This window comes from Centruroides sculpturatus, unplaced genomic scaffold (assembly GCF_000671375.1).
Source record: "Centruroides sculpturatus isolate CEXI.00-Female unplaced genomic scaffold, Cexi_2.0 scaffold1038, whole genome shotgun sequence".
Classification (NCBI taxonomy): Eukaryota; Metazoa; Arthropoda; class Arachnida; order Scorpiones; family Buthidae; genus Centruroides; species Centruroides sculpturatus.
In genome coordinates this window covers 65,017-77,593 of record NW_019385501.1, presented here as the reverse complement: position 1 = coordinate 77,593, position 12,577 = coordinate 65,017, and the positions used below count along the sequence as shown (strand labels likewise).

General features: G+C 31.8%; 1 protein-coding gene across 1 annotated transcript in view; it reads right to left on the bottom strand.

Moving 5' to 3' along the window:
* LOC111639604 (lipoyl synthase, mitochondrial-like) overlaps positions 1 to 12,142 on the bottom strand; it is a 42,665-nt gene extending 30,523 nt beyond the window's left edge. Inside the window, exons 1-4 of the mRNA XM_023385496.1 lie at positions 12,075 to 12,142; positions 11,492 to 11,685; positions 11,182 to 11,275; positions 512 to 592 (exon numbers count right to left, since the gene is read on the bottom strand). Of these exons, the coding sequence (XP_023241264.1) occupies positions 512 to 592; positions 11,182 to 11,275; positions 11,492 to 11,673 (357 nt within the window). The 5' untranslated portion in view covers positions 11,674 to 11,685; positions 12,075 to 12,142. The remainder of the gene's footprint in view (positions 1 to 511; positions 593 to 11,181; positions 11,276 to 11,491; positions 11,686 to 12,074) is intronic.
* Between the last annotated feature and the right edge of the window lie 435 nt (positions 12,143 to 12,577).

The following is a 12,577-nucleotide window of genomic DNA, read 5'->3' as shown; positions in this document are numbered from 1 at the left end:
CCTGTTGGACAGTATGTTGTGCTGCTTTCGGTTAAAAAAAAATTATGTAACACGAGGGAAGCAGCAACAATCAAAGTGATTAAAAAAAATTATTATAAATATCGTAAATAACAGTTTACAAATGCATATATACAGATATTTTTTGAAGGGGGACAATGGTCTTTACAATTTGAAATCGATCGAACACACTGTGCGCGAATGCTCGTGTAAACGCGCGCCATCTATCGTAGGATAAATGTACTTCGCGGGAGTGTATTAAAAAATTAAAAAACTTTTCAAAGCTTCATGGCAATCGTACTATGCCACAAACCTTCGCTGGAGTATATTAAACAACTTCCCAAAGTTTCACGGCAATCGGATAAACGGTGTGGTAATGCATGAAGGACATAGGACAGACACACAGACATACATTCATTTTTATATATATAGATAAATAATAATAAAATAACTATAAAATTAAAACTAAATAATAATTTAATGAGTCTAAAATATTGATCTGTAAACATCTTACCATAATTGTAGCAGTTGCTGTACCGTGTTGTCCTCCTCCCCAACATTCTCCAATGTTTGGGCATTTTGCTTCTTCACATACCTAAAAAAGTAATTTACTTAAAATATAAAACAGTAAATTGTTGATTTTATGATCATAAATAAATAAGAAACTGTCTATTAACAGAATTATATAAACATAGCAAAAATATAATAATGACAACTTTGAGTTAGATTATGACAAATTTATAGAGAAAACAGAATTTCACTATTATAAGTATTTGATTACCAATATAAATCATTAAGGTAAAAACAATAGATATTCTAACAGTAACTGTATGAAATTTTATAGCATGTTATAACACACAAATTTCGATGTTGAGACTTACAAAATATACCAAATCATCTATACTAATCTATACTAATATTATAAAGAGGTAATGTTTGTAAGTAAGTAAGTAAGTAAGTTTGAATGTAGCGGGTAATCTCCAAAACTACTCATCTGATTTCAAAAATTCTTTCACCAATATTTAGAATGGAACTTCAGGGTGGACATAGGCTATATATTATTCCGTTAAACATTCATATAAACTAAAAGATATAATCTAGGTTAAGGCTTTTACATCCAACAGATGACACTACGAGTACGACTCCCTAAGTTTGCTTTTCTGCGAGGCATTGCGCTTTTCTGTGAAAATGAACTAAAGCAGATCATCATCTATCTATCTATATAAATAAAAATGAAATGTTCATTTGTTCCTACCGATTCCTTTGAAATTTTGACACAATGCTGCATTCGAATACGCACGTGTTTTTATATAATATACGTGTTGAAATTCCCCCCCACTGATGGGAGATGGTTAGGATTAAGGCTTACCGTAAAGAACTCTGCTTCTATTTATACTACTGTATTTTAGATGTGGTTTTTTGCGTTTTTGATTGCGTTTTAATAGGGTACATCAAGAGAATGTACACTAAGAAGAAATTTTTCGAAAAATTTCCCCTCACAGGGGAAGTGTTATACATTTATAATAGATACATTTTGAGCCACAACAAGGCATGGTGGGGTCTGCTAGTCAAGTACATTTTTGTAAATAATTATTTAATTTTATTTAAAATAAAAAATGTTTTTTACCAATGGCCATTTTAATTAAAACTATTTGTTTTTTTAATTTTTGGTTTTATTAACGGAGAATGTTTTTAAACTGTTTTGCATATTTTTACAGAGGCTTAACCTCTAATAAAAGGTTGTTTCTGTAAAGAGTGTTTCTTCCTGGTGAGTGTAAGTGAAAACACACTTAGTTTCTTCAATATGTTTAATAAAAAATATCTATTTAAATTTATTATGAAAAATGTTTATCAAGTTTATTGCATAAGACTTCTTTAAATGAGAATTTTAACATTTTTAATATTAAAGATAACTGACGTAAAATGCCACAAAAAAACTAAATTTACAAAAACTTAATTCCTTAGCATCATGAAATATAAACAATAATATACTGGGTGTTCAGAAAATAACGCACTTTGGAAACACCTGACAAAGTAAGAATACAGCACGATATGCATGTTCTGTCAATTGTTATGTGGAATTATGTGAAAATTTAACATAAAATGTAGGAATAGCAACCTTTTCATCATATATGCATAATATTGACTGAGCTATAATTATGAAGATGTCTTAAATTGGAAAAAGTTTAATCAAAAATAAAATTACACGTTAATTTCATTTTTCTTCATTTGTTGAAACAAAGAAAGAAAGTTCTCTTGTAACCTCCAAGAAAAATGAAAGTATTTTTACCTGTTTTTTTGAGGTGTTTGAAATAGGAATCCTGCACTACCAGACAGTATGCAAGGAACTCATAAAATCTTCCTCAACCCTCAGGTCGGTCAACCATTACCTGTGTGAAAGCATTAATTATGTGTTGTCATAAATCTCCGACATTTTAAACTGCTGTTCATTTATGTAGTCCTAATAAAAAAAGTAATCTAATGGTATCAAATCAGGAGAACAGGGAGACCATGGATAAGGATATCCTCAACCAATCCACATTTGTGGAAAAGAAGCATATAACCATTCACTAACTGGAAGATCCCAATGGGTAGGGCTCCATCAAATTAATAGAAAATGGCAATATCAAGAGCTACCTCTATGATCAGTGATCCAATATGCTCTACTAAGTTCTCCAAATACTTTTAGGAGTTAAATGTGCCAGCAATAAAAAAAGCAGCTCAAGAACTTGTCAGCCAAGTAATCCAACCAAATGTTAACACTCTGCTGACACTGAGTGTATTTCATTTGCAAACAACATGGATATTCCTGTACCCAGTAGTACACATTAGTGGAGTTTATCTCACCACAAATGTAAAAAGATGCTTCATCCATGAAACAAATTTGCCTGTGAATAGTTGGATCTAAGTCAGGGGTGGCCAACAGTTTTTGCCCCAGGTCGGATGGAAAGAAAACTTTTTCCACGGGCTGAACCAGAGGCTGCCCTAGGAAGATTTTGAGGTGGTGCGAGATCTCATTGTGGTGTCACCCTGTAGAGACTGAATTGTAGACAGAGATTACAGATATATTTTCACATTATCATACTTTATCAACACTCTATGCTTTACTTAGGAGATTTATAATGGATGGTTAACTCTAAACACACAATGAGTTGTTGACCTTTTCTTTTTTTTTCAGGCGTAAGAATTTTTCATCGAGCTATTCGGACTTCACTACCTAATATTGAAAGATTGATCGCGGGCCACATAAATTCATTAGACAGGTCAGGTCTGGCCCGCGGGCCGTATGTTGGCCATGCCTGGTCTAAGTTGTCAAAATTCATAAACATTTCTGCAAAGTTTATGTTTTCTTGTAGTCTTCAGAAAGAAGTGCTTGATGATATTGGGACTTGTCCAACAAAATGATCACCTAAATGATGACAAAACCTCTTGAGAATCATATGCACAGAGGATGACCCAATTCCTGCCTACAGAGCCACAAGGCAAATAGAAGTAATTGGGTTTACTGTGAATGTGGCTGTTTTGACCATAGCATCATCAACCATTATACAACTCCTGGGTTTCCCAGGTTTTGCTATATCATCAAGTTATTTGTGCATCAAAATTTACTTACCATTCTGAAGATTGTATTAAATTGGGATAGGGCCAATTGGGATGCAATACATGGAATCATGCTGCAACAACCCTTGTGCTGCCTTCATATATTTCATTGTTATACACTGTTTGCACTCTGCTAAACTGACTTTAAATTTCTGTCTGACACACTGTACTACAACCATAGACACAGTAATTTGCAATAATTGCCATAACAACAGATGCTTGCAATGTACATCTTTATTGCTAAGTATTGAAAATCAACATCAGGAATTATATCGACAAGTTTTGAAAGTCTTTGCAACTATAAAATCTGAAAACCTATCACATATGGGAGGTAATGTACAGTACATGTAACTATCCATCAGATTAATGTTGTCAGGTACACCACAAGAGCACCAGATGATGTCAAGAATGCCGTCTAGCATTGACATCATACGTGCTTAGCTGGAGGACATTTTTGCTTCATCTATGGTGCTATATTTTCTGAACACCCAGTATAAAAAAACTACATCAAGAATATAATGTGCAAGTATACTATACTTAAATTAGTGACAGAAACCATAAAAACCAGTATATTAAACTTAAATAATCATATATATATATTATTCTAAGTTGTTATAAAATTTAAAAAATTGTAGAGAATGTTTACAATAAATTGCTATAAATTTATATAAGTGCTTTCTATAACTATGTCTTTCTGGAATATTATATTAAAATTAGAGTTACAATAAATTCAAATAAATGCAATATATAAACATTTTTTTCCAATAACATTATTCAATGTAATAAACACAATGTATTTTCATAATCTTGCAGAAAATGCATAAATCAATTAAATTATTTTATAACTTTTTTAATATATTTATTTCTTTTCTCATCTTATTAGTCACTCACTCTTTAATCTGAGCATGATTCCAATAGTGTTAAAAAACATTCTTTATTTTTTGATATAAATAAAAGCCTAAAAATGCTTGAAAAAGTGATTTTTATATAAGTATAACAAACATTGCAAACCCCAATATGTATATAGAAACATCACCAAATGATTGCTTAAATAATTTGGCTAAAATTCTGCTAATTTTAATAAATAATACTAAGTAATTTGCTACTAGAGGTAGACATTAGATGCCATCTCTTAACTGTATTATTAAAAATTATAATTATTAATTTAATTAAAAGATAACACCTAACATCTACCTCTAGTAGCAAATTACTTAGTATTATTAATTAAAATTAGCAGAGTGATAGCCAAATTATTTAGGCGATCGTTTGGTGATGATTTTTATATCTTTTTTTCTTTTTGTTTTAGTTTATGGAAAAGTTAATACAGTAGGGTGGTGCTTATTTTCACAATTTGTAAATGTGTACCTCCCACCCTCTATTTCCATTCCAATATATATAGAAAACATTCGTGCCAAAAATCTACTCCATTGGTGAATATTTAGTGGTAGCTTAATGTCACTGAAGTTTTATAGGTTTCAAATAGTAAAGCCTTGGTCACACTATGCGATTTCCAGCCGCGCAGGCGACTGCAACCGCGACGGCTGTTCCCGTTAACTGGTAATCCCCCCTCGAAAACCGGCGCGACTGCAATCGCAACTAGAAACAAAAAGTTTGTTCTACTCGCGACGATTGCAAACGCGCATCCAATCAACAAACGCCTTTATGCCACGTCATACAGTGACAACATTGAAAATAGTTCATCATCATGGCGGATAGTCAGAGTATTAATACTTTTACAGAATCGAGATTGATCGAGCTTATTCAGGCTCACGAATACCTGTGGGATTTTAATTCTTCGTTTTATCGAAGATTTTATCTTTTCATGTATTTTCGCCAGCTCTATTAAAATAATCGCCTTTTTTCTTTTATTCATTCCAGAAAAGGAACTGCTTGCTATTTTAATAAGAAAAGTGGCTAAAATTCCATAAATACTCTGAAGTAAAACGTAAAATATCGGCAAACTCACGAAAGTAGTCAAAAACAAGCTACTGTAATTTTATTGGTTTATTATAGGGTCACATGTTTTCCAGTTGCAACATCAACGAACAATGTGTGACCACGAGAAGACGCGCGCGACTCGCGCTTGTTGCAGTTGCAGTCGCCTGCGCAACTAGAAATCGCATAGCGTGACCACGGCTTAAGGATGAGCATATGGCAATCACAAGCTTCAACCACAATGTATCCATTTTAGTACAACAGTTTGTAAAACTGTAGTTGGTCATCTCAATAAATAAATCATTAAATTAATCACACATTAGTTAAATGACATTCCCACAAAATTAATTTCTGTTATGACTCGTGATCTTTATTTTGCTGACATCATCAAGTCTTGCTGCAAATGTTTTTCCCTCTTTCTGGTTGAGGCTAACTCAGTGACTCATACTGCTTACATCAGCATCTATTGGCTATTTGGCTTGTATGAACAAGTTCAGGCATATCACTGAAGGACGGCTGATAACATCAGATGCATAGACTATATAATCCAGAAACTGCTCAAGCAAATCACATAATACATTTTTGTTCATTTCGGCAAAGTTATTAAATAATAAATATGGCGGCAACAGCAACTAGATCTAAAACTGAAGTGCACCTCCTTCGTTCAACAGTAACTGAATTAACTGGCAATGAGTTGCCATCCTTATGTCAGACTCTTGGTTCGTTTTTACATCTCTACCTTCAACTGAAACAAACTATCAGACAGTCATCAGCTGTTACAGTCGAAAAGCTGGCAATATTTTATGAAATGGAGAGGATCCCAATGATGGATCCAAGAAACTGCATAACTAAACTAAAACAAACATTTAAAGAATGGCATTTGATAAACAAAAACAAGGGGTGACAATCTGTAACACAGCAAACAAATGAGGCTAAATTTGTTAGTAAACTAGATGAACTTTTTGATATTTCTCATCTTAGAGCAGTTGAAATGTTAAAAATTCCAGAGGATCATGAGTTCTTGTTAGCTCAGCATGAAAAAGGATGTAAAGGATCAATGGTAGGTGTGGATGCAAAATTAGCTGCAAAGGAGAAACATCAGCACAAAGTCAAGAACAGATGCTTAAAATAAAATGTAGAATGGAAAACTTGAAGAGAAGTGATGAAGAAATAGCAGAACTAATATCCTCAAGCAGCAGCACAGATACTGAAGAAAAAGATGCAAGCAATAAAAGAAACAGAGTAACTAGTGAGGGAGCAGTTGGAGGCAGATTATCTAGACAGCAAGAAAGAGAGACTCTCTGCCTCTACCAAAATAAACTGATAAAGTTACATTGAGCATAGTATTGAAAATTTCAAACTTTGTGAATTGTGATGTTTAAAAAGTTTTTTGTTGCATTTTAGTTTATAATCCATCAAGTTTTTGAATATTGTAGAGTCCGCATGACTACAGTAGAGCCCCTCTAGTCCGCCTTCAGCTAGTCCGTCACTCCAGTTAATCCGACCGTGGTCGGAGTCGAGAAACTTGTCCCAACTCGTCAGGGACTCACCATCCGTGGTGTTCTTCTGTGTTCGTTACAGTATATGTTTTACATTGTGTGTACGTGTACAGTTTGTGTGTGTTTTCAACATGTCAGGAGTGAAACATAAATATGTTACTCTTTCATTAAATGAAAAATTAGCAGTGCTACAAAGACTGGACAAAGGGAAGATTGTTTATTTTACTTTTTTCTGATAATCTGACCTTTTTTGCGTTCCGACCATACCCCCAGTCCCAAAGGTGACGGATTAGAGGGGTTCTACTGTATTTAATTTGTAGTAATTCGAATACAAATCATTTATTGTATTTATTCAGACACTTGGCAAATCTCATCATTAAATTTTATTTGGTTGATACATGTTCATCTTATTTGTACGTTTCAGGCATTCCTTGCCCCTCTTCAGCCAACTTTTAGATTACAGGTTACTGAAAGTTAAAACCATAAAATTCCTTTGCACATTTAACTTGTTATCCATTAAATTACAAATGTTTGTAAGGTTTGAACCTTTAAAACACCTTTACACATTCGACTTCTTATTATCTAGTTATTCATTTTGAATTGTTATAAAAGTTAAACAATTTTAAAATTTCTCCCATACATTTACTATCACATTTAAATCGATTTAACAACAATACCAGAATTTACATACTCGTCTTTCATCAAAATCGAAGAAGTCTTCCATACAAACATATTTTGCCAACCTTTCCATTTAATTTGTCTGTAATTGTCCAAAAAAGTGAAAGTCTAGTTTCCCAAAACAAGTCTTGTATGTTTTCATTTGTCATAAATTGCTGTTTTTATAAACTGTGGTCATTGAGCTACCTCTAAATATTAATATATCAAATTCAAATTTCTTCTGTAGTAATTTGAGACCAGTTGGAATAGTTCTGGAGGACCACAAAAAAGTAAGCGATTTATTTTTTTCCTATTTTAAGCACCACCCTATTAATACAGTAGTTACTTTTATTCAACACTTGTAAAAATCTAAAATATGATAAAAAATCGTATTCCTAGAACCTATTTCCGCTGTGAGGAAAAAAACAAAAGAAAAAGTTCACCACAAATGTTTTCAAACTTCTGGGAGTTCTTCCTCAGGTGAAAAGGGAGTTTCTGATGGGACGGAGTGATCAGTTAAGATTATATGTGAAAAATAAATAAACGAAAATGTAATACGAGTCGCGCATGCGTGCCCATAGTGTTGTTGTTAACTAAAATATGATACTTGTAAATTAAAATATAATTTTTTTGAAATAAACATTTTGTCAAAGATTTATGATTAATGAACAGAAACATGCTTAAATTTAAGAAAAACTGAAATTTTAATAAAATTTGTTTCATTAGTTACAATATAGATGAGGGTGCAAAAGTAAGTATACAGTTGTTGTTACAGAAAAAAAACATACTGGGAAAAAATAGGAAGAAAAAACATTTATTTTATGTACAAATTAAATCACAAATAAGGAATACAAACTAATAAAAGATAATAAAAATAATAATAATGAACACCAAACATTTGTATTTCTCAGATTCTCGACAGTATACCTACTTTTGCACCCTCCCATGTATTTATAAAGTTTTCAGTATTGTTAATTTTACAAAATCAAAAAATGCTTTTATCAAAGACTTTCAACTGACAAATACATACTATGATAGTCTCAACAATCATTTGAAAATTCAATAAGTTTAATTTTCATCACAAACATGCACATTTATTAGGTGTGACTATTTTGTAAAATGAGATTATCAAATGATGTTTTATTATAGATTACAGTAGAACCAATTCTTGGGTCCCGATTAACCAAGGTTCTGCACTATCCAAGAGGAAGCTATATGCAAATACACTACTTTTCTTATAATTCCTAAAAGTTTGCCATGAATGCACATAGTGCATAAATATTGTAGTACAGTAGTACAGTAAGAACCCACTTAATGTGGGGGATGCGTTCCTAGACAACAAAGCGCTAAACGAAACAATGTTAAACAAGGTCATTTTAACATAGAGTAAATAGGGAAAGGGAAACATGTGACCAAAAATAAACAGATTTTACTTTAATTTTAAGTTATTTTTATGTTAATTTGCACAATAATATATGTTAAATAATACATAAACATATGCACACAGAAATGTAAAATTCATTTTTTGTGATGAAAGTCTTTGCTGTTCTGAAATTCTTGCTTTTTGCGATAAAGTTGTGTAGTTTTATTTGTTGCTTTTTTTCTTTTCTTTTAGCAAATGTCGGTAGCGGAAGATCGCATCCAAAACACCTCATTTTGTTTTTGCACTCCTTTCAAAATCTGGATCATTTGCTACAATTTTATCAATGATTTTGGTTATCATTACCAAACTTTTATTAAGGAAATCTGTAGAGAAATTCTATGTGCTCTTCATTGTCAGAATCACTATTTTCCAGTTCTATAGGAATTCCTTGTTCTGCCAGTTCTTGAAGATCATTGTTGGTAAGGCTGTCACCAGAAACCTGCAGTAACTCCTCAATATCCTGCTTGTTTACATCTCCTAGTCTTGTTGTATCGATTAGGTTGATAATTTGGTCAACCTAATGATACAGCAATAGACTTTTCGTTGAGAATTCTTGGATATCTTCAGCCATAACTTCTTCCAAATTTTGTTTGTGCATTTATCAATTAACTCTTGCCAAGCGAAGTCAATATTTCCTATGGCAACCATGATGTTATATTTTTTCCAAAATTGCAGAAAACAAGCATATATTTAAGGAAAGTACAGTGCTACGACAAATTACCACCTTTTGCTGATTGGTTTGTGTTTGTAAATCATATTATACATGAATCAATGAAATGCTGCAATAATTTAAATCAGTGTAAAAGTTTCAGCTTTTTTTAAGGCTTTGAGCAGACTGTATTATATTGAGTCAGCATTAATTGAGGCAGCGTTAAGCAGGGTCTTACTGTACAGTCGACCCCCCTATAACGTGCGTTCCTATAACGGAAATTCCTATAACGTAGCAAAAAAATTGTAGCAACATTCGTATAAAGGAGCTCCTAAAATGTTGTCGCCGACTCGTTTCACGACAAGATTGATAGAATCTGGACCAATAGTGGATGAGCAGCCAAACTACTTTTCTCCGCCCTGCGCCACGCTATGGAGCAGCTAAATTGAATTTGCTATCGTCTGTACAGTATTGTATATAAATTATATATAAATTAGGTACTGTATATATAATTATATATTAACTTAATTTATTGTAACTTTATTATAATTATATATATGCTTTCCGCCGCCTGGCGCCACGCTACGGAGAGTTTAGGCTAGTAAGTTGAGTTTATTATCGTCTGTACAGTATGTAAATTAGGTACCGTAAGTCTAATACAGCACTAATTTTATACATTTCTTGTGAAAGAAACATTTCTTATTCAACGGCCATAAAAATTATTTATATTAATGTCTCCAAAGGTCAAGTTATTTTTCTGCGAAAAATTATTTATCAGAAATCGCGGCCGCCGTTTCGTGTGCTGTTCCGTGACAAAAACAAGCTTTGAGCAACGGCGTAGTCGAACGGTGCACACTCGGTAAGTAATCCTATAATTTTTTGTTTATAGCATAGTTTATACAGATTATTCCCAGAAAATTATACATGTTTTGGAAATGTTGAGTGGAATTAGTCTAGAATCGGTTAATTTTATAGAAGAAAACCTTTCAAACAGCCTTAGTCCATAAACTTCACACCTATCGAGCTGCGACTGGCTCATGTATTTAATCATTCCTACAACTTTACGTTGTAGGAATGATTCGATTAACGTGGAACGTATCTAAGCGTTATAGGGGGTCTACTGTACTTTTAATCTGAACTGTTGAATAATTGTTTTTTTTATTTTTACTTTTTAAAAGAATGTTTAAAAATTGAATTGGCTTATTGAAAATTGAAAACTTTAAAGGCTTATTTTAAAAGCATACAAAAGTTTGCTTTGTATACTTTTAAAATAAAGCGAAATGGTCTAAAAATGTTCATCATATTAAATTTCTTCTTTGTTTTGTTTTATTTCATACTATTTTGTTTAATATTAAAAATAAAAACTTTTATCAAAATAAAATGTTAGAAATTAAATTATACTTTCATAGAATTTCACATACCGTATGCAAATTAAGATTCCTAAGAGTAGATTTTAAATAATGAAATTTTTTTCCCATTGGAATATCTCTCTTTAGCCACGGTGGAAGACGAAGCCTGTAAAAATCTAAATATATATACAATATTTATGAAAAAAATTTTAAATGATTTTTAAGTTAAATAACTAATGCAAGTAAAAAAATAAGAGAGAACATATTTTTTTTTTAGTTGTAAAATATAAAAAAATCATGCAGACATTACAAAATATTATTATGGTAGAAAACAACTAAATATAATTGAATGGATCTTTTCTAAGATAAACTACTTTTATACCTTTTTGGGTCATCAGAAGTTCTTTTTAGCTTCTCTTTATAATCTTTGCTACTCAAATTCAACGGCACCGCATTTTCTATGAAATCCTGTAAACTCGGACCGTCAGGAAGACGACTGTAATTTCTCATATTTATTAAAGAACATATATATTGAACTTCATAAGATGATATTTTCTTTAACATCAATGAATGATACTGTTGAAACAAAAGTAGTTAATATGAATTAAATTTATATGAAAAATAAATCTTATATTTTCAAAACAGCCAATACAGATTTTTATATCTTTTATTACTGGAGGATTTAAAAAAATAATAATTTAATTTTTTTTTGTTTTATTTTTTTGTTGCTACTTCCAATTAAGAAGAGTGATGGTATCATAATGTTAAACTTAAATTTCATAAAACAATATCATTATCAATTCATGGTGTAGTGTAATCAATATCAAACAATATCATGACCTTCCATTTAAGTAGATATCATGCATTATTTAAGCACACGGCAATCAAAACTTGATTAATTCATTTAAATAATCATCATTTATTGTTTAAATAATAAAATTTAAAAATAACATTTTAAAACTCACATCTAATTTGCCTATAAACAAAAATAACTTTTTGTGATTAGCAAGCGTGGTCTTACACAACGCCGCCATCTTTTTCTAGTAGCGCCCTCTATCGTAATTACATTATTTAATTTTTTTTTTTCGATTAATATATAAGAGTTTTATTCTTCGATCGTATTTGTACGATTGAATAGTTTAAAAATAACAAAAGAAAAATTTTAGATGGAAAAAAAATTTGATTAGACTGACGACCCAATTTTTAGGTCTTTCCGCTCCATGTATCTAAGAGGGCCTCTTCTTGCAAGCCCATTACGGGTTCGGCCAGGCCCACAATGGGGAGAGGGACGGGGCCCGATATATCCGACACAGACTACTTAAGAAAACTTTCTGAAATTTGCTTGTCTGAATAGATCGATAGAATTATATTCCGAAGGATTTATTTTTAATGTTTCTTTGCCCTATTGAGAATGTCTTTTTTAAAGCTTAATAACTTGCATGTCTTTTGTTGAAAATTTATGAAATTT